The 23734-nt window shown below is 39.5% G+C and overlaps 1 protein-coding gene across 2 annotated transcripts in view; it reads right to left on the reverse strand.

Moving 5' to 3' along the window:
- Positions 1–5248: 5248 nt before the first annotated feature.
- Positions 5249–23734, reverse strand: part of LOC120534490 (NACHT, LRR and PYD domains-containing protein 12-like) — a 146654-nt gene continuing 128168 nt past the window's right edge. For both annotated transcript variants that reach the window (XM_039762089.1, XM_039762088.1), the window contains 2 exons: positions 14483–14656; positions 5249–5960 (listed from right to left, as the gene is read on the reverse strand). In XM_039762089.1, the coding sequence (XP_039618023.1) occupies positions 5834–5960; positions 14483–14656 (301 nt within the window). In that variant the 3' untranslated portion in view covers positions 5249–5833. The remainder of the gene's footprint in view (positions 5961–14482; positions 14657–23734) is intronic.

Raw genomic sequence — 23734 nt, forward strand, 5'->3', positions numbered from 1 at the left:
CATGTAGGTTTGGATTTTTTTTCCCTAAATAATAAAAACCATCATTTAAAAACTGCATTTTGTGTGTACTTGTGTTATATTTGACTAATGGTTAAATGTGTTTGATGATCAGAAACATTTTGTGTGACAAACATGCAAAAGAATAAGAAATCAGGAAGGGGGCAAACAGTTTTTCACACCACTGTATGTCCCCCGGGCCATGAGGGAGCAACCACCCTGGATGATGAGGGGACCACGGGAAAGGAGCAAGGAGGCTCAAACCCACTGGATCCGTGGCCACCGCCAGGGGGCAACCTTAGTGTTGTGGAGCTCAGGAGATCGAAACTTCTACCACACCTGGGTAGGTGGAGGAAGGACCTTCCAGGGAACACCCGGAGTGCTTCCGGGTGCAAGGGCAGCATTTCCGCCACACCAGGAAGTGCCCCCAGAAGAGAACTGGAGAACAACTGGGTGGAAATTAAAGGGGCCACCTTCCTACAATCGGGGAGCTAGAGTCGGGAGCGGGAACAGGATGAAGCTCCCATGAGGAGAGGAAAGGCGGCCCACGGAGACTCAGAGATGAACCCATGTGGAGGGTGATTGGTGCTGGGAGCACTGCATGTTGGGCGGACTTTAATGATTTAAATAAACGTGTGTTTTATAAAGTGCTGATGTCTGTCTGGTGGTGTTTCGGACCCGTGCTCACACTGCATATTTCTGATTCAGTACATGAGCTAAAAATCACACAAGCCAGGGCTGAGTTAAACAACCTTCTTAGGAGATGTGCAGAGTTTAAATTGCATGTGCAATCGTTACTATTCGACTGGTGCTAAACCGAACAAATTAATTCATTAATGAAAATCAAAAAATAAATAATTGGCATATTTCTGATTTTATTTTTATTAGTATAGTAGCTTTAAAAATCACAATTTTAAATTTTTTTTGATGTACATTTATCAGTCATACCTCATGCAGCATGCTGTTTCACACACTCTTTGATTTATCATTTTCTTCTGTATTGTTTGTTAATGTGATGGTTCTTGATTTTATACTGAATTTTTGTATGTTTTTTTTACGATAAAACACTTTCTAAATAAATAATTATATCATAGTGGAAATGCTTAAAGCTGTCACCTTGAGTACGTTCAGTAATTTCATTTGTGAAACAATTATAGAACTCCATTGTTTCAAGTTAAGTTAAGTAAACAAGAGATGTGCAGGCATATTATGTCTAGAACCTCAAAGAACAAAAAGTAATTAAAAACTATAAACAATTGTTTTTAATGATTTGGAGCAATCAGGAGCAATAGTGTCTGGGTTTCTTATGTGCATTATAGGCAGTGGGATGTGTTGCCAGCTCAACTTTCTCTTTCATCACATTGAAAGAGACTTCTGTTTTGTGTGAAGGTCCATCTTTTCCCGTGTCATATTTATTTGAGTTTTCATGTTTCAATCAAGCCAGTTCAGAACGTTGTATGCACTTCATGATCTAGAAACCCGCCAGTAGCTAAAGTAAAGATGTAAAATGTATATTTAAATATTTACTGTAGAACTGTGCATCAAGGCTTAAGGGAAACAGAAGGCTTTGTGTGGATTTAGAAAAGGCAGCTGTGCATCAGAGAGAAAAGAAATCTGTTAACCCCTGAATGATTCAGGAAAGTGAAAATGAAGACATTTATTTTTAAAAAACTACAAACCTTCTGCAAAAGTAACAAAAAAATTCAAGACTGTTCACGCAACCTCTAGAGAAAATAAATATGAATTAACAGTACAACAAAAGAAGAAGTAGTGCACTGATAATTTACAAGAGCACTTAGTGTCAGACTGAGGTGGACAGGGCTGACATGTTAACAGCTGTGAGGACTCATCACTGGGGTCAAGCCCAGCTACAGTCTGACCTTCCTATCAAAGAAAAAAAGAACTGTTTTGGCTTTAAACATAGATAACAATAATCCGAGAAAATTAAATTCAAACAAATTATTATGAAAAAATATGGATATTTGATTCATTATAGTGTAAAACAATAAACAAATAAAAAATGTGGTTGTGAGAAAATTGATAGAAAAAAGTGTTTTTCATTTTTTAATATAGCGTCCAAAAATGTTTATAAATTACAGGAGATATCCAAAACAATTATTTAAGTGTATATACCTGTATGTATAACTTTTCATTCTTTCTTTCTTTTGTCAGCACCTGTGAGAATAGATATTATTTTATAGCTCTTACAGGTATAGTGCACAGAGGAATAGCGTGGCTGTTACAGAGAAACATTTTTAACCACTAGAGGGCACCAATATGTCATTGGTATTGGTGGGATGTTATCCTTCAATGTTTTGATTGACTATTGTGGGTGCGTTTTCTATATTATCGTTTCTTGTGACTGAAGACAGAGAGATACAATTAAAGTTAGTAAAAAATCTTTTATTAATACACACCAGGCAAAGGTAAAATGACAGAGAAGCACAGTCCTAGGACACCTGCCCTTCGTCTGCCTCGAGGGGTCGGTGTCCCAAATCTTTATAGGGCCTTTGTCTTATGACTTTGGTTGCACAAGAATTTCAAACCGTTACATCTTACAACATTTTGCTTGGATCAGCATTTACCACATCCTTTAAGTTCATCAGTTGGTCACTTGTGGTTTTTTGTTCGTTAGGAGAACAAGAAGTTGCACTTGCACTATAAAGACAGGTTCTGCGTGGCTCTATCATGTATACCAGATTGATCAAACTGATCAAACTATTTATTATTTTTCCACACTATACATTGTTTATCTGGTGAGCAAAAAATTATATCTAAGGAGCCATGGGCTGGACTCTAATTTACCACACACCGCCTCAAATACAATTAAAAAGGCCATCTTTGTTTGATTTACATTATGATCTCTCTCTCTCTCTCTCTCTCTCTCTCTCTCTCTCTCTCTCTCTCTCTCTCTCTCTCTCTCTCTCTCTCTCTCTCTCTGTCTCTCCCTACTCAACAAAGATTTTGTAGTGCCTTTCCCCCTGGAGAAATGGCTCTAGTGCCAGTGCTGCTGTGCAATGTCATCTCATTGTTTAGCTCACCTTTCTTTCTGTCTGTGTTTCTATCTCCCGTCCATGCTAAGACTCAGGAGAGGCTGTGTCTGTGACTTCATCCTTTATCATTACAAGAAAGAAGGTAAATCATGGATTCTGCAACCATCAAACAGATCTCTGCAGAAGACACAACCACTGCTCATTTAACACCATTGGTATGCTTTTTTTGTTTTTTTTTTAAAAGAAATATTTAAACCAAGTAATGGTATAATGAGGGAAAATAAGACAGATATCATGTATGCTTCATGTACTTTGGTGAAAGTAGAAGATGACAAAGTGGTGGAAGAATGGCAATCATCTGCACCGCAAAAATCATAAAAAGGTAAGTTAACTGTATACTTCTTTGTGTTAAACTCATAACTTTTTCTTCGTAGCTCTCACACCAGATGTCTTTTTTTGAAAGGAAATACCAAAAAGAAAACTAAAAGTGGCGTGGCTTTCGACAAAGAAAGTGACATATCAGTGAGTCTGAACTTTGTTAACATTACATTAATCACATCTGTATATATATGCATAGTCAAACAAAAACCAGTAGTTCGTTTTATTTTTAACTTTAGTTTCATTTTATTTTAACTTGACAGATCGCAGGTGGGAGTTATGAGAACAAAGTACATTCAGCAGCTTTGAAAGGCCATATTGATAGAAAGAAACATAAACCTATAGTCTGATAATAAGGAACTAATTAAGGATGATGAGAGCCTCACTGAAAGGTTGCCCAGCTTAGTGGAATGTTTTCTTTTTTCTGACAGGAAGGCCGATGTAAAACCTATAAGAAGGATTTTGATCAGTCGTTAGGGAATACCATACCTGTAAGGACACGTGAGATGTTGTTGAACCTTTTAAGACATGTTGCATATATTCGTTCCATCAGATCTGATGATTCCATTGAGAAGGCGGTCCTATCAGCCTCTGAACAATTGTCTGTAGTTCTTTTGTGTTGTTGTAGTAACATGTCAGCTGTGTGTATTTTTCAAGTAGGGATATAAGCAATTAGTGCAGTTAATTGTTCTTTATTAGAACTGGTTTAACTTTTTTACTTTTTTATTTCCTCCTTTCCTTTAGAGTGGCTGTAAGATGGATTATGGGGTAATTAAGCACACAGTAAAAGAACCTTAAGTATAATAAGATTATTATCATCATGTGTCTGTGCTTAGAGGACATCTTAAGGTCTCTGGTAATGGTAATCCCCTTGGGATTAATAAAGTATCTATCTATCTATCTATCTATCTATCTATCTATCTATCTATCTATCTATCTATCTATCTATCTATCTATCTATCTATCTATCTATCTATCTATCACGCTGATCCAGAACTTGGCTCTGTTTAATAATTTCTCTTCTCTTCTTCCTCCCTGTGCAGACCAGAAAATTGACAGCCTTACAACCACTGATGTCACTTCTGGTGTCTGTTCACCTGGACCTACCTCTTCCTACCAGAAGTCCTCAAGGTCAGAAGATCTACCATCTTAGATAAGCTCTTTCTTAGTCTCGTGTCTGAAAAATCATTTCTCTAATTGCTGCATGTTTTTTCTTTTGTTTTCATTTCATTACTTACTAGCCATCTCCTGCGGATCTGCCCGCATAGTAGTGAAAGGGGACAAACTTTAAAAATCAATTAACAAACAGGAATTGCTAGCTAAACTGAGGCAAGATCCTCTCCAAAATGTGGCCAGAGGTAGAGCGATTTGAACAGAGACTGGCACGTGAGTGAGGAGGACCCCACCTGGCTCTCCACTCCCCTCGGCCCGCTGCCTCAGCAAGCAAATTATAGAAGAAAAAATAACTAAATCTGTTAAGTAGTTGTCTTGGGAAAAGTGGACAGATGTACAGACAGACAGGCCCTCAGTGGTTTCCACTCTTGACAGTTGCTATTTTTCACTTGGAGTTTCTTTGTCAATCCCCTATTTTGTTTATTCTCTTCTACCCCTCCATTTTCTAACTCAATTCAGTCCACTTCAAGGTAGCTGGGCACTGGAGCCAGTCAATATGAGGTTCAAGGTAGAACCCAAACCTGGATTGGCTGCCAGTTACTCAAATTTTCTAAACCACTAGAGTCTGAGTTCTCCTCATTTTGTTAGTTTTCTCTATATATGTTTTCTTTAATGTCTCACTTATTCAGGCTTCTGCTCATTAAAGACAACACAAGTGGAGGTGACAGTGGAGAGGGAATGTGAAAGAAAAAAAGAGCAGAAGATACTTGTGTGTGTTAAAGTTTAATGAAAATCCAAATCAGCACATGGCTCAAACACAGAAGTCAGAAGTTGTGAGTAAATTGGACAGCAAACAAGGAACAGAGCAGACATGGGTTTAAACAACGCCAAATCCTGAAGATGAGCAGTAGTTCTGTGATGTTTCTTCTCAAATTACCATCACCTTGTCCTGTTATAAACCAATGCCATGCCCAAGATTTGTCCCCAATGCCAGGACAGGCCTCATCCCCACAACACACTAAAACTGGACTGTACAATAGTCTTTGCTCTTGCTGTTCCCTTCACATGACTTTCTCACCCAATGGGGAAATTTGTGGACCTTCCCACTGTATTCATCCAACTGGTTTAACTCAGGGCTTTCCAGTCTTAACTCATGGAGTATGGTGATAAGTTAAGTGACAGAGTGGACAAATAAAAGCAATTTTAAAGAAGAAACACTCCAGTTCAGAAGAAGAAATGAAGAGTTTGTTATATGTGGAGGAGAGTTGACAAGGTTATAAAAAGTTATAAAAGAATAAAGAGGAGAATTTGGAGGGTGTGGACAGTAGACACCATTCCTTGTTTTCAGTTGATCACCATTTCTCACTAGCCAGCAACATAGTTACGCTGATATCCATCTGTCGTCCAGTCATATCCAGCTCCTCCTCTAGTGACTTCAGGTCTTTCTTCTCATTCTCACCAATCCCAGTAGAATAAAGCCTGTCAAGAGACACAAGTGTCAGTTAAAAACACAAGAAAGGATCACCTCACACACTGCAGCATTTGAGTGACAAACCTTCTGAAGTCATCTTCCAAGAATTCCTCTCAGTGTCTGTAAGTGACATGATGTGCGTGTCCTCCTGCCACTTATTCAGTCCACTGACCAGGCCTTCTGATTACGTCTCATTTAACTGTCCATTTCATAAAGAAGGTGTTCTGGCTAAGTCAGTGTTCTTCCTCAGCTCCTGTTTTAAGTTCTTCTTTTTATTTTCTTTATTCTTTTTTTGTTATCATTAATTGTTTTGCATTGTTCAAAATAATATTGTTCTGTTAATTAAATTGTTGTTTATTTGTGCATTATCAGGAATTTTTATTCTTATTATTTAAAGAACCCAGATGTTACCCAGCATATGATCAAAGGAGGGAGGCATACATATTTTGCCACAAATTAGTCCAAAGGTCTTGTGATCTTGAATTTGTATACATTAATTTAGACTTTCCTGATTAAATTCTTGTCAATATTTATATAGAAGCTAGGGATTTCATGTACAACAATTTCCAAAATATAAAGAAATATAATTTGATTACGTTTTTCTATGATGCCGTTTTGTTTTCCCGATTAGAACCTTTATTTTAGAGCCTTTTGTATTGCTGTCTTGCTGATTCCTTGGTAAAGGTTTCCAGAATTTGCTGCTATACACTCGTTGGAGAAATATTCAAAGTGATAGCTTAAAGATCGTCTTCTGAAATACCAGGGTATTAAAATTTGATGGATAAACCCTAGTTTTGCTGTGGAAAAAATAAATATTATACATTATATTGCTCTTCTTGGTTTCTGAATCTCTGCTCTTGTTCTTTGACTCTGATATCTAGTTGTCGGTTTTGACTCTTTTTTTTGACCCTTTGTCCATTCTCTATTATTCTCCTGGTCATTTTTCATTTTTCTTATACAATCCCTTGCAAAATATGAGGGATGTTCAAGTTTCCACACTCTTTTAACTCTATTTATAAAGAATTTCAAAAACAAATGAAATCACTTTTCTACAGGACTTCTCTAACGCCTTCAACACCATCCAACCTCTGCTCCATAGGGACAAACTGACAGAGATGGGAGTAGATTCATACCTGGTGGCATGGATCGTGGACTATATTACAGACAGACCGCAGTATGTGCGTCTTGGGAACTGCAGGTCTGACATTGTGGTCAGCAGCACAGGAGCGCCGCAGGGGACTGTACTTTCTCAGGTCTTGTTCAGCCCATATATATTGGACTTCCAATACAACTCGGAGTCCTGCCACCTGCAAAAGTTTGCTGACAACACTGCTATTGTGGGCTGCATCAGGAGTGGGCAGGAGGAGGAGTATAGTAAACTAATCAAAGACTTTGTTAAATGGTGCGACTCAAACCACCTACAACTGAACACCGGCAAAACCAAGGAGTTGGTGGTGGATTTTAGGAGGCCCAGGCCCCTCATGGACCCCGTGATCATCAGAGGAGACTGTGTGGAGAGGGTACAGACCTATAAATACCTGGGAGTGCAGCTGGATGATAAATTGGACTGGACTGCCAATACTGATGCTCTGTGCAAGAGAGGACAGAGCCGACTATACTTCCTTAGAAGGCTGGCGTCCTTCAACATCTGCAATAAGATGCTGCAGATGTTGTATTAGATGGTTGTGTCAAGCGCCCTCTTCTATGCGGTGGTGTGCTGGGGAGGCAGCATAAAGATGAAGGACGCCTCACGCCTGTACAAACTGGTGAGGATGGCAGGCTCTATTATAGGCATGGAGCTGGACAGTTTGACATCAGTGGCAGAGCGATGGGCGCTGAGCGTGTCAATCATGGAAAATCCACTGCACCCACTGAACAGTGTCATCTCCAGATAGAGGAGCAGCTTCAGCGACAGACTGCTGTCACCATCCTGCTCCACTGACAGACTGAGGAGATCGTTCCAACCCCAAACTATGTGACTCTTCAATTCCACCTGGGGGGGTAAACGTTAACATTATTCAAAGTTATTGTCTGTTTTTACCTGCATTTTAATTACTCTTCAATTTAATATTGTTTTTGTATCAGTATGCTGCTGCTTGATTATGTGAATTTCCCCTTGGGATTAATAAAGTATCTATCTATCTATCTATCTATCTGTCTATCTGTCTGTCCTGTCTGTCCTGTCTGTCTGTCTGTCTATCTAACTGACTACTTTACGTTGTATCAAAGTGTCATTTCTTCAGTGTTGTCCCATGAAAAGATATAATAAAATATTTACAAAAATGTAAGTGATGTACTCACTTTTGAGAAATACTGTATATAGCCAAAGTCCGAATACTAGAGATGACCAGTGTATATGCTCCTTTGGCCAGCCATTTTGCCTTTTTTTTCTTCTTACTTTGGCCAGTTGCCCCATGCTATATTGCAATCTGGCTGGCCAAATCCCGAAAATCAAGGACATTTTGGACATTGGCTGGTACAATTTACAGTGCCATTGGCCATTTCCCGATTTTGCCGGTCACTTCCCACTTAGGCCGATTTCGGGTTTTGGCCATAACATATATATATATATATATATATATATAGCAAAATACCCGCGCTTCGCAGCGGAGAGTAGTGGGAAACAAGGAAACATTTTAATAATAACGTAACATGACTGTCAATATACAGTATTTGTTTTGTGAGTGTTATGAGTGTTGCTTTAATCAAGGATTTGATTATCATTATTCCTTTCAATCAGGTTCGTATTTGGAGGATGTGTTGTGTTCAAGTTACATTCTGTGTTTGTCAACTGTTGTAAAGATAACAGGTTTCATTTATCGATTCCTTTCTTACTGCATCAACTAATAGCTCGTCTTCCTCTCTATTTGAGACATCACACACTGCATGCACGGGTTTTTTTTTTCTTTTACACTGTCTTCCTTTAGCTTGACATTGACTTCTTCCACCGTGTGCTTTGTTTCTGCAGTAGCTGCACTTATGAATATGCTTGTATGTGTCACACGCTTCATATTGTTTTGCTGCCTTCTCAATTGTGTAACGCTTTTTTGTTCTGCGCTCTTTGGAGCTCTTGCTTGTTGTCTGCATACTGCGTTCAAAGTCAGTTCACGTGAGCCCCTCGGAGTTTATGCATCGAAGGTTCTCAGCTGTGCTGGTGCTATCTCGTGCAATGTTGCGATGTCCACGGCTTTATTTAATGTTAGCTCAGACCCGGCACTTAAAATTTTCTCTCGCCAGTTTCGCTGAGTTTGTGCCAAATGCCACCCTGACCATCTCATCTTCCTTTCCATGAGCACAGTCCTTCGCAGCAGAGTGCTTCTATTGGATTGCCGCTGATGGATGGCCTTATATGGGCAGGCACTCAATTACGTGGCGAGCTGCCCGCAATGGCCGTATACAGTATACGAAAGTAGGTTCCGGTTATGACCATTACGCATAGAATTTTGAAATGAAACCTGCCCAACTTTTGGAAGTAAACTGTAAGGAATGAGCCTGCCAAATTTCAGCCTTCTACCTACACGGGAAGTTGGAGAATTAGTGATGAGTGAGTGAGTGATTGAGTGAGTGAGGGCTTTGCCTTTTATTAGTATATATATATTGTCACGCACTTGCGATTAGGAGACAGTCGACAAAACCCACGGCGAGTAGACGGTTGAAACATGGAGGGCTAAAAGAGGTTACTGATCTTTCTCTTTTTCTGCAAAAGCAAAGAAGAAAAGTAAAACTCCATATCGAGGATCCAAAATGGCCGAAGTATATTTCTGGCCCTTGTTGATGACGTCACAAAGAAGTCAGAAACCGTCACTTCCTCCCTATAATTTCCTGTAGCCATTTCTGTTTCTTTATAAATACCCCCCTATTTACTATATGAGTTGTCAAATACTTGTTGAACCTTTTTGTTTCAGCATTTTTTGTCCTGTTTGTTGGACATTATACGGGGCGGTTCCCCAAAACTTTACTTGACTCTGTCGAATTTTCTTATCTTAAAATATTTATATATCCATTCATCCATTATCCAACTCGCTATATCCTAACTACAGGGTCACGAGGGTCTACTGGAACCAATCCCAGCCAACATAGGGCGCTAGTCAGGAACCAAACCCCAGGCAGGGTGCCAGCCTACCACAGAGCACACACACACACACCAAGCACACACTTGGGCCTATTTAGAATTGCCAATGCACCTAACCAGCATATCTTTGGACTGTGGGAGGAAACCCACGCAGACACGGGGAGAACCCAGGAAGTGAACCTGGGTCTCCTAAGTGCGAGGCAGCAGCGCTACCCATTGCACCACTGTGCCGCCCCATATATATTTATATTATACTAAAAAAATCCTGAGATGAGATGACACATTTTGGAAGACAAGACTTTTTGGAGGTCCTGCGAGTCGAGACTTTGGCCATGAGATATTTTCAAGTCACGCCCTTCTCTCAATCATGGTAATCCATGCACATGGTACTCTCATCTGTCATTCGTGTGAATGCTTTTGACAGACACAGTTCTTGCTCTCTCAGCTCTTATAAATTTTAACGTTTTCCTCACTTTAAGTTCCCAATTAAAGAAGACGTATTATGTCCAAATTTTATTGAAGAATTTTATCACAAAGGGTTATGAACAGAAGAAATGAGTACACGGGCAATCCTAGCACAGAGAAACGACAAAGTCAAACAAATCAACATGAAAAATGTCTATCGGTTGTACTGCAGATTGATTAAATGAGTATCTATAGACTATACTGAAACAGTTGGTGGTGATTGTATGGAAGATGAAAACATCAACTAACAAAATATTAATATGTAATAATAATAACATGTAGAATATCTACAACCGTTAACACCGTCTTGGTCTTCCTCTGCATTAATTACTGGAGAAAGAAGTATGTATCCAAGAAAGGTAATGCAGTACCTTCAGGGGATAACATTAAACAACAAAGGAGATTTCGATGTACTATTCATATTAAAATGTTAACAGTTTCCTGTTAGAATACCTTTTGCAAAGACAATGTACAAATCTCAAAGCCAAACATTTGAAAAAGTTGTTTTATTTAATAGAGAGAAAGAAACAAAATTCAATCACGGGCAGTTGTATGTGGCATCGTCACAATGAAAGTCCAAACATATATCTATAATAATAAAAGGCAAAGCCCTCACTCACTCACTGACTCACTCACTCACTCACTGACTCATCACTAATTTTCCAACTTCTCATGTAGGTAGAAAGCTGAAATTTGGCAGGCTTATTCCTTACAGCTTACTTACAAAAGTTAAGCAGGTTTCATTTCGAAATTCTACATGTAACGGTAATAACGGTCGACAACATCTGCCATGTTGAACTTTCTTATTTATGGCCCCAATTTCACGAAATTTGGTAGGCGGGTTCCCTGCGCTAACCGAAACCAATGTACTTACTTATTTCGATGGTATGACGCCACTGTCGGCCGTCATATTGAACTTTCCAACGTCACCAATTTTCAAACTTCCTGTGTAGGTAGAAGGCTGACCCCTTCTTCACGAAATTTGGTAGGTGGCTTCCCTACGCTAACCAAAACCAATGTACGTTCTTATTTCGGTGGTATGACACCACTGTCGGCTGCCATATTGAATTTTCCAAACGTCATTAATTCTCCAACTTCCCGTGTAGGTAGAAGGTTGAAATTTGGCAGGCCCATTCCTTACAGCTTACTTACAAAAGTTAAGCAGGTTTCATTTCGAAATTCTAGGTGTAACGGTCATAACGATCAACAACGTCCGCCATATTGAACTTTCTTATTCATGGCCCCATCTTCACGAAAATTGGTAGGCGGCTTCCCTGCGCTAACTCAAACCAATGTACATACTTATTTCGGTGGTATGATGCCACTGTCAGCCGCCATATTGAACTTTCCAATGTCACTAATTCTCCAACTTCCCGTGTAGGTAGAAGGCTGAAATTTGGCAGGCCCATTCCTTACAGCTTACTTACAACAATTAAGCAGGTTTTATTTCGAAATTCTACGCGTAACGGTCATAACGGTTAACAACGTTCGTCATGATGAACTTTCTTATTTATGGCCCCATCTTCTCGAAATTTGGTAGGCGGCTTCCCTGCACTAACCGAAACCAATGTACGTACTTATTTCGGTGGTATGATGCCACTGTCGGCCGCCATATTGAACTTTTCAATAGTCTTTGTTACTTATGGGCCCATCTTCAAGAAATTTGGTACACAGGATTCCCAACGCTAACTGAATCCTACTTACGTACATATATACGTCCATAGCCTGCAGCTCGGTCACCATGTGAGGCAGCATTGGGTCCCCCATCCCAACGTCTCCCACGTTGTTGGCTGCCTGCCTATATAAGGCCGTCCATTGCTCCAGTCTCTACATTCCCTTCCTTGCTTCGCCACGGGATTCACGTCTCCCTACTGATAACTATAGCCTTTTTGTTTAATCCACAGCTTCTCTGCTGCTTTATTGTTTGTTTATTACAATTATAGTTATTGTATAAGTATTTTACACTTACTTTACATTATTCAGGTACCCATTTCCTTTATCATTCCAACCCCCATTACCATGTCTATCAAGATGATCACTATTGATCAAAGAACTATCACTTACCGAGTGGTTTCCATGCCCGGAGATACCACCTACCTTTTCCATTCTCTTTGTTACATATTGCACGACAATATCAGGCTCACTCTTGATATCCGGAGGAACATTGCGTCTTATGTATTGAATGACTGGGACAGGTTCAAGGTGTGGACTGATGATGGTACTGGAGATAATTATACTACACAGGAGCACTAGAAGAGTGAAATGCTTAAGCCCTTCACCTATGGTTCTGCATGTGAGTTGATGGCTGCCGCTGAATTGTTCGGTTGTCGCTTTCAAGTGTAATGAAATAGCCAAATATTTTACACCTTTCGACAACCGCCAATGCCTCTTAAACATCTTAGATTCACAGGTGACAATTTCAGTAGTGGACACTTTGATGTTTATGAATGTTTAAACTCTCAAAAGCTGGATGTGATTTTATCGCTGAAACCGGTTCTGTGCTTACAACGCTTGACAGATGCCGAATGTCACTTCAATACAACAAATCCTGCAAATACTGTCGTAATTGAAACAAACCATGAAACTCAAACCGATTATGACAGCAGCAATCCAAGCTGTGAGATTTGAGAGAAGATTATTGTTCACATGGCCAACTGTAAGTTGCATGCTCAAGAGTAAGCTCAGCGCACAGCTTGGTCATATTACAACCAGAGGGCCGAACTGACAACATGGTATACAAAGAGATCATTAACAAATAATTATTGGCATATTTTCCCTCAGTTTTAAAAGGTAAAATTTTCTTCTTAATAAAAATTTTAATACAGTACTTCACCGCTGCGAAGCGCGGGTATTTTGCTAGTATATATATATACTCGCACACACATACAGATTTTGAGCTTTATACATTAGATTTAGCATCTGTATGTCTTGCAAATCTCTCATGTTCCTTGTATTTTGTGGGTAGATCCCCAATATGCAGGGCCACCTGTCCATCACAGTATCACAGTTAAGAGACTGCCTCTAACCCTTTAAAGCCTGCTGACAATTGAAGTCCAGTGTGGTTTATTTGAACGTCTACCCTTTTTTATTAATTCTGTTTATTGGCTTTCAACCTTTTGCTCTAGAATTTATATTCCCTTCTTTTCGGAATATGGTTTGCTTTAGATTGTTTTTGACGGCTTCTTCTGCTCTTTTGATAATAAACCTCCCTTTATTATAAAGATCTTTTGTTGGCTTGCCTCTGCTCCTGTCAGAGTTTTCATCATTCCTCTTTTTCTCTCTAGTCAGGCTTGAAGCCTGTGGTTGATGCTGCTTTGCGGTGATATTTAATTTGTGAGATATTTTGGAAGCCATCACTTCTTTGTTATTTTGTGCTGTAAGAGCAATCACAACAGAAGGTGGCCTGTCCAACATGATGTTGACACATCTGTCCACCTGTGGTCACTTCCTGTGTCCTGCCCTGTTAATTAATGCTTGATTTCTCCCTGTTTTGTCTTTCTCTGTCCTCCTTACTCCCATGTTTTCATTTTCCCTCCTCTTATTTTACCTCTCTGTCCACTGTCATTGGTTCTTCACGTTCTTTTCAGTTCCAGATTACCACTATAACCAAAACTACTTCTCCTATTGTCCACTCTACCTGAAGTTCTGGTCTTGTCAAATCTCCTCCCTGTGTCATTGTCCCTCTGTCCATCATTTCTATAGCTGATAGCCACCACTTCTCATATCCCTTTTGAATGTCCATCTCACACTCCTCCTATTCACTTTTCTCGCCTTCCTGTTCTTCTCCTTACATTGTCTCCCATTAGTTTTGTTGTCTTTTTTGCCTGGCACCTTCATCCAGCTGCACTCTTCTACTGCATCTGTGTTCTTTTTTGTTCCACTGCCTTTTCATCTCCTTCCTTCAGTCAAGTCATGTAGTGTCCTGTGGTCAGTTTATCTATCAAGCTGTCTGGTGTGACTTTACACCCCACACACCTCACACTGTTTACTCACCCAAGTGTATTTAATTTACAGTTTGGGCTCCTCAGGCCTTTACACAGCTGATGAGTTCCTGAATCTCCCAGTTTGTTGTTGTCCAGGTCCAGATAAGTCAGCTGTGAGTGTGGAGAGGAGAGAACCGAGCAGAGAGCTGTGCAACATCTATCGGTGAGGCCACAACCAGACAAGCTGCAGAGATAAAGAGAGAGAACTGAGAACATGAGGATGAACAGACAGAAGGAAAGATCACAGAGGACAAAGTTTTAATGACCAGCAAACCTTTGACTTTTCAATGAAATTCAGTTTGAACCCAAGATCACTATATAGGTGCTATATGCTGTACAGTTCATGCCTCCTGTCTTTATATAGTTCTGACTGGTGTCTTTGAAAATGACATGTAGCAATTAATGCTTGACAAAAAATTTAAAGAAATGAGACTCAAAGTGTCCAGAGCTTGAGTGTACAAATAGACTTGTCAAAGATGATAATGTGGGGAGGGGTGAGAAACTGGGATTTGTTCCATTCGTTCACCACTCAGGGCATGGAGACAATTTGTCTGATTTTCTAAGATGCCATCCAAAGACATCTGTTAGAGAATCTGGTTAATGCTGAACATCAAGGATCTTGAAACTCGACTGTTTGTCATGGTGGACTCTCCTGATGTCAGACTAATCAGATGATAAGGAGACTTCCCCTCTTTACTATGATGTCTTTAGAACATTAGACCATTAGAACAATCTAGATGAGACCAGGCCATTTAGCCCAACTAAGCTCACTAGTCCTATCCACTTAATTCTTCTAAAAAACACCAGGTCTAGTTTTGAAAATCCCTAAAGTCTTACTTTCTACCAACCACACTACTTGGTAGCTTATTCCATGACTCTGTGGTTCTCTGTGTAAAGAAAAACTTTTGTTTGAGCCAAATTTACCCTTAACAAGTTTCTAACTGTGTCCTTGTGATCTTGATTAACTTATTTTAAAACAACAGTCTTGATCCACTGGACTAATTCCCTTCATAATTTTAAACACTTCAGTCATGACTGCTCTCTCCTTTTTTAAATCTTTCTCCATAATTCATCCCCTCATTGCTGCTATGTCCTTTTTGTGGCCTGGAGACGAAATCTGCAGTACTCCAGATGAAGCCTCAGCAGTGTGTTATAAAGTTTCAGCAAAACCTCCTTGGACTTGTATGCTACACATTAGGGCACTATATATTTTAAATTTTGTTAGCCTTCTAAATGGTTTCTGAAAACTGCCTGGCAGTTGATAGTGTCAAGTCCAATACAACTCCTAAAATCTTCTCATGAAGGTTACTTTTAATTTTCTGACCTCCCATTGTGTATTCAAACCTCACATTTTTACTTCCTATGTGTAATACTTTACATTTACTGACATTAAATTACAATTGCCACAAATTTGCCCAAGCCTGAGTGCTGCCCAAGTCCTCTGTAATGATTCACCGGATTCTGGATTATCTGCCAATACCCCTATCTTGGTATCATCTGCAAACTTGTTATTTATATTCCTATCCAAATCACTTATATATATTAAAAGTAGCAGTGGCATCAACATCAGCCAATTCTGATGAGGTTCTAAGTCAATTCTGTACCCGTCTAAGAACATTACCCTGAACTTCCACTTGTTTTAATTTGATGCCCAATCTCTCATGTAGCACCTTGTCAAATGCTTTCTGAAAGATAAATAATAATCATATGCTCCTCTCTGATCATATCCTTCTTTTGCTTCCTCATGGAATTCCAGCATGTTAGTAAAACATGACCTCCCTCTTTTGAACCCATGTTGACTTTTCAGAATAACTCCTGTTCTTGCCATGTGGTGCAAAATCTTATCCTTGAAAATTCCTTTCATTAATTTTCCTGTGAGGCATGTTAAGCTTACTGGCCTGTAGTTGCTTGGATCTACCCAGTCACACTTTTTATATAATCGGATGATATTTGCCATTTCCCAACCCTTTCAGAATCTCTCCAGTGCGCAGCGACTTCCTAAAAATATACGTCAAGAGTTTACGTATGTACTCGCTAGCCTCCCTAAGTACTTGAGGGTAAATATTATCTGGTCCTAGTGATTTGTTTGATTTCAGCCTACAGTATTTAAACTAAGCAACACTTTTCAGTTTCCAAATCCTTCAGTACCTCCTTAGTAGTCCTTGTTACCGCTGGGAGGTATTCCACTTCCTCACTTGTGAAGACCTCAGATAACCGTCAGTGTACAGCATCTGCTATTTCACTGTCTGTTATTTTTTAAACTTCCATTTTCTATTCTTGATGCACCTCTTCCTGGACTGTTCTTTTACTACTAAAATGCTGAAAGAATTTCTTAGGATCTTCTTTCGCCTTATCTGCTATATTCCTCTGCAACTGTCTTTTAGCCTTCCTCATATCCTTTTTAATGGTTGCCATTATCTTCTTATATGCCTTCTGATTCAGTTTGGAGTTATTAGTTTTGTACACCTTATACAGCTGTTTTTTTTATTTTTTACTTTGTGCTTCTTTTTTTGACTCTTTATTAATCCACTGCAGTGTTCTTTTTTATTTTCCTATTAATTCCAAATTTAGGTATGTACCTGCCCTGCATTACATGTAAAACATTTTTAAACCTGTTCCACTGCTCCTCGACTGTCTCCATACTTAAAAGCTTTTCCCAGTTTACCCGTTTAAGACTCATCTGTTCATATTTTGCCTACCAAAGTTAAACTTAACAGTATTAGTCTCTGCATCTGCGCTCTTACAAAACACTGAGTACTGTATTATATTATGGTCACTTGGCCCTATTGGTTTAATCACCTCTACACCCTCAAATCTATCCCGATTACTACAAAATACTAAATCCTTTCAGGCTTCACACTTCCTTGGTGCTTTAACATACTTTGTTAAAAAAACAGTCAGTGATTACTTCTGAAAACTCCTGCTCTTGTGCTCCTCCACTTCCAAGGTTATCAGAGTTAATATTCAGGTAGATAAAGTCACCTCTAAGAACAGTTGAGCAGGTTTTTAAATAAATAATCACGTCACAAGAGTGTGCAAGCTTTGAACAGGTTCAGGTGGGTGCATGACGGTACTGCTCTGGGGTTGACTGCAGTGCTTGGTGGATAATACACTTACTGTACATGCAAATGAAAGTGGATCAGTTAGGTGCTGCATTAATAACTTGGAGTGGGCAGAGGGTCTCATCTGCACTAAATCGAGTACAGTATAGAAGCCGGCATGGCAGACAGATGGGGGAGAAAGAAAGGAAAAAAAAGGAAAGAAGCAACAACAGAGGGATTAGAAGTTAAAGAAAAAGAGATCGAAAGAAGAAATAGAGAGTGAGAGGCAGGATAGGGAAAACCCATGTGAAGGCAGAAGAAAGGCAAGTGGTTGGGAGTGAGTCTTACTTAGGGAGAGGAGCCTGGGGCTGAAGAAGGGGCACTCCTATTGAGCAACACTGGGTGTCTCCCACAGATGATGATAGACTGGCAATGTGAGACGTGCGTGTGGCTTTGCTGGGCACCCTATGGATGCCAAAGGACTGGCAATGAAGATCCAAGCCAAATACTGAAGGTTGACTGCACCTGTTGGTTTGGTATCTCCTCTGCTGCAAGAACTCATGTGGGACAAGCAGAGGAGGATGTTGGCTTTAGAAGACAGCACTGTGGCTCATTTTAAAAATCTTTTAAAAATAATACCATAAATATTCAGACAATTTTTTTAAAATATCGAATCAATGAGCATGGGTCCTCTACACTAAGGCCTTCAGTCACTCTGACTTCACATATTTGGATGATGTGATCTCATTTGGCAAAAACAGAAGACAAATGAAGAATGAGACTTGCATTTGTGTAAAGAAGCAGCACAGTTGGGGTGTCAGGTGCCAGTCATGTCAGTAATCAGGGATCGGGGTATAATAATGATAATAATTTTGATTTTTATTATAAATTAATAATAATAATAATAATAATAATAATAATAATACTGGTGGCCTTGTGTTGGAGGACGTTGTTTCAAAGGTGACACATGAAATGCATCCATCTTCCCATTCATCTTCCTGTCACTTTTGTTCAGGATGTTTTATAAGACATCTGGGTGTGTGATGAGATGCCATCATCCATACCTGCAGGTCTTCAAATCCTCTACTCTGTGAAGCTGTGCCTTCTGCTGGTGAAGCCATGTCACTGCTCTCCTTGCATTCATTACCGGGTCTTCATTTTTTTTCACTTTTTTTTTTGCCCATCTCATTTGAGTTGTTTCTTCTTTCAGTTAACTGAAATGTCTAATATTTGTTTAACTCAAATCCCTAACTAGAGTACCAGAGGAATCTCATGCAGAAAACAGAAAGGACACGCAAATCTCCATGCAGATCTCATTTTTAGTCTATTATTTAAAAAGTTTCAGATGGGCCAGTTTTCTTATTTTTGACCTCCCTGTCCCTGTTTTGTAATGGACTGTCCATTCTGCTTTGTCTCACTGTTTCTAGGAGAGGCCATTCCACCCAGTTACCCTGATCAGGAGTGCCAAGAATAAAAAGAACTTTATTGGATAGGTGCACTACATAGACTAGGAGTTTGTGTTTACAGAATGGAGAAAATACTGGGAAAATAAAGAAGATAAAAAGGTTACAAAGGGAAAAATGGAAAAAAATAAATAAAAATGAACATCAAGAAAAAGAGATCAGCAAAAACATGAGTAAAGGGGAAACACACTAATACTTGAAGGGACCATGTTCGTCTATCCCACAAAGATGTTCCAAATTCATTAAGTCCAAGCTATCTTGAGGCTGACTCTCAATTTTCCCCAACTAAACAGCAATAAAACTGAGGTGCCCCTCATTGGTTCTAACTCCACACTTGCTAAGGTTAACCAGTCTTCTATTTTAATTAACAACATTAACACAAACATCTGAACCCAGGTGAAGAACCTGGGCGACTTTCTTGACAGTACTTTCTTTTTCCTCCCATATAAGTAACATTTCTCGGACTGCCTTCTTCCATCTCCGAAACATTTCTAGACTTCGTCCTGTTCTTACGCAACACAGTACTGAAGTATTGGTTAATGCCCGAGTCACCTCACATATACCGTAGATTATTGTAATGCTATTCTATCTGGCATCCCACAAAAACTTATCCATCGCTTACAACTTCTTCCAAATTCTACTGCCAGGATAATAACCTGCTGTTCTAAATCCACTGAACACATTACACCTTCTCTCTCAACTTCACTGGCTCCCTGTTAACTACAGAATACAATACAAAATACCGCTCTGAACATCCTCAACCTCACTGATCTCCTGCAGACTTGCACTCCTATCGCTCACTCAGATCCTCATCTACAGCTCGACTTTCTGTACCGCACATCAGACTCAGTGCTATGGGAGCTCAAGCGTCTCTCTTAGTGCTCCTCAACTCGGAAATTCTATTCATTCTCTTATATTCGTCAGCTCGATTCAATAACACATTTTAAAACTGCCCTCAAAACTTATCTTTTCAAACTGGCATACCAATTGTGAATTCTGCACTGCTACTGCCAGTTATCTTTGTTTGTTTGCTAATTATTGCTTTTTAATTTATCATTTTCTTTGTTTTTATTATACTAATATTGTTTAATTTCATTGTAAGGTGACCTTGAGTGCTAAGAAAGGTGCCTATTAAATAAAATGTATTATTATTATTATTATTATTATTATTATTATTATTATTATTATTATTATTATTAAATGTAAAACCAGCCGTAGGCTTGGGATGCTGATTCTTCAAAACTTTTAAGGAACATTGAAGAATCTTTGTTATAGATGTTTAATTATTCTATCCATCCAATCATCTGGGGTTTTGCCAGTCCCAGGAAGCATAAAGTGAGGCAGGAACAATCACTGAACGGGGCACCAGCTCTTTGCTACCACTGTTCCACCATTTCCCCACAGTTTAATACATGATTTAATGTATTTCAGCATAAACATGATATCAAGTATACATCCTAGTATTCTAACAATACAAAGCTTCAAGAGGATAACTCTTAGAAGCCAGTCATCATTATCTCTAAATATGCTTTCTCTTCTAATTCTTCCATTTGCTTTGTCTTCTAACAACGCTAAAGCAGCTATGGTAGTTAGAATAGTTTGGCCATTTCAGGCACCATTATATTGTTACAGAATGATTACAATCAAGTGATTTAAGTTTGTAAACAATATGCAATTCATTTCAGTGTATTTGATAAAGCCCACTTCATGGATGCAAATCTAGAAAAGAAGGGAAAAGACACAGAAACACTAGCACTGCTTTGACGCTGCCAGATTGCAAAACCGAGTGGAAAAGTGCATACGCAAGGGAGGAGGCTGCTGTGAAAATGTGCGTGGGTTTATGCTACAGTAAGTTTAGTTGTTATACATATCGACATGAACATGGAAACGGGAGTATGCAACATTTTTCTGTGTACACACCATTTATACATGAGACTCAGGTGAGTGCAGGGTTAGTGTAACAGGCATACTAAAAGGCCTTGCAATAGTTTTCAGGATATTTATATTTCTAGTCAGCCATTTGATTGTCTTCTGGCATTTTGGAATACCTAAACTGAGATGTGCAAGACTGAAATGACAAAGAAGGATTTGTGAGGTCGGGGGTTTAGACCTCTCATCACATCAGTGAGCAGCAGCAGGACATGTTTGTGCATAAAAATATTAAAAGGCACTATATAGTGTAGTGACTAGAAAATTACATTATATTACACACTTCTATTGTGATCAGGATTTTCTTTTAAATGTCCCACCAGTATGTGAAACAATCAGAGGGGGGCACCACATCCTGGAGAATCTCAGTGAAATGCCCACTGATGATTCTTTTCCAGACTGTGCCTCAGTGCCTCTGGATGTCTAATGCAGATGATATGGGTCAATCTGTCAGTCATTTAGTCCACTGACAGGTTTATGTTGATGTGTAGACCAGTGGAGTTTGTCTTCTTGTGATGTCCTGTCAGACAAATGTTGGCCTGTTCAGTCCTTTTGGCTATAATGAAGGTTACTTTCTGTGCCACACACCCTACACACCCTACTGTCCACACTACCTTCAGTCCTGATCTTGTCCTCCCTCTGACCTTCTCTTACAGTCTGTGGTTGGCTGGTAATTTCTACTGCTGTTCTGCCACTTTTGTCCTTTTCTTTTAATTGTCCACCTCTCACTCCTTCTCATTATTCTCTGGCCTGTGCTCCTGTGTTTAATTTATTTTATAGCAAGCACCTATACCACATGCACTACAGAACAAGTAATCTACCTGATGATAAGCATGTCTGGGTCTGGTCAGTACGTGGACTACTTTTCCTGCAGCCTGTGTGTGGATCTCAATACCCCAGTACAGTGACAGGGACACTGTATTGTAAAAATACTGCAATCCTTTGGATAAGATGTTAAGCTGAGGTCCTGACTGTCTGTGGTCATAAAAGAGTAAAGAGTAGGGTGTATCCTAATGCCCAGGCTAAATTGCCCATCACGGCCAGGTCATTTTGGTAACCTACTCATCTCCTGTCCTTAGTTGGCTAACTATCTTTCACCATTTCACTACCAAATTGCTAATGGTGTGGGGAGTGCACTGGTGCAAAATGGCTGCCAGCCCATAATCCAGGTGGATGTAACACATTGGTGATGGTTTAGATGGCTCCCCCCACTCTTTGCAAAGTGCTTTGAGAGTTCTGAAAAATTGCTATATACAGTAGACCCCCGCAAAGTCATGGTTCAGAGTTTGCAGCCGCAGTCATTCACAGATTTTTCCTTATAAAATATCTAATAATTGTTAGCGGACACCGCAAATAATTTTTATGGCTTTTTTCGTGGAAATACTGTTCTGTAGAGAGAACAGGAAGCAACTGTAGAGAATGATGAAAGTAGCCAATAGAATTTGAAACTGCAAATCCCAGCAGTCCTTGCAGTGGCTCTGATTGGTCTTCTGCTGAGGGTGCTGGGGGTGTCAAAGGATGTCAGCGTGGCTTTTAAAAAGGGGGCCGATGACCTAAAGCAAAAAAAAAATGTTTTGTAATTTGTGTTTCAAGTTCCTGCCTCTCTGTGTGCCTTCTGTTGGGTTACCTGTACTTATTCGTTTTGTCCTGGATCGTTTTGTGGTTGGCATCTGGATTGTCTGACATCTGCCTGTGTACATGAGGACTGTAAGTGGATTTATGGCCATCCTGCAAAAAAAGGAGCGCTCCGGAACCCGTCCACCTGTCTTCACCATTTCAGGAACTACCGGTAGGACTATCTTTACAATCCCATTCAACATGTGGATCTCTGGACTATCTATTTTCATCATTACATTTCATTCGTTGCCGTTTTTTATTAAAGTTTCAAATGAATATGAATTATATGAATAATATCGCATCCGTGCCACAATGTTTTCCGAAATGTACTATACAGGGCATAAAATGAATAATTCCAAATATCATATATACATATATCTCTGTTTTTCATAGACCATAAGGTGCATACTAATTCAGCGTGAGCAGGAACACTCAATTAAACTGAATAAAAAAAAATCAAGTGATGGTGAGATACAAAGAAGGTAGATTCACCAGTGTTTGTGTGTCAGCTTTTATCCCTCCAGATCAGAGAATGTCCAGTTCTCTTGCCTCAAAACACCACTCCCATCTACAGCTTTTCCCAGTATTAAATAAAAACTAACAGCGTCAGATCCCTAGGGCGGTAGTATGTATCATGATCATGACTGAAAGAGTAAAAGTGAAAAAAAAATGGTAACTTTTACAAGTACACCGTCTGTTACAGACGGAAACCAAATGTATGTGTGTACTGTATAATATTAACAATAACAGCAGCTCACAAATATAGGAGTCAGTCGGGATCAAACCGGGGACTCTTGATTACAAGTCAGCAATTCTTACCGCTATTCCACGGAATCTGTTATATCGTCCTTGAACCGTTTGTGAAAGTGTTTATTTGATCTCTGGACTTCAGGCTTGACACATTATATAGTTTATGCCAACATTTTGTCATTTACTACTAAAATATGAAAAAGTTTCAGTTTAAACAATGTGTTTACACAGATTATTGTAGAAACGGAGCACACCTGAAATGCATGTGTTCCAAATAACGACCTATTATTTCCACTCTAAAACTCCAGCACTTCACTCCCAGATAATCAAGGCATGAGCTGGGAGAACTTTGTGCACATTCTGCGGCGATAAGGGGATGGAATAGCAGGCTGCTTGCTGCTTGTCTTTATCGGCACATTTACAGGACAAAAGACACTGACGGAGAGGTGCGATGAGATTTAA

Source organism: Polypterus senegalus, chromosome 8, assembly GCF_016835505.1.
Source record: "Polypterus senegalus isolate Bchr_013 chromosome 8, ASM1683550v1, whole genome shotgun sequence".
Taxonomy (NCBI): Eukaryota; Metazoa; Chordata; class Cladistia; order Polypteriformes; family Polypteridae; genus Polypterus; species Polypterus senegalus.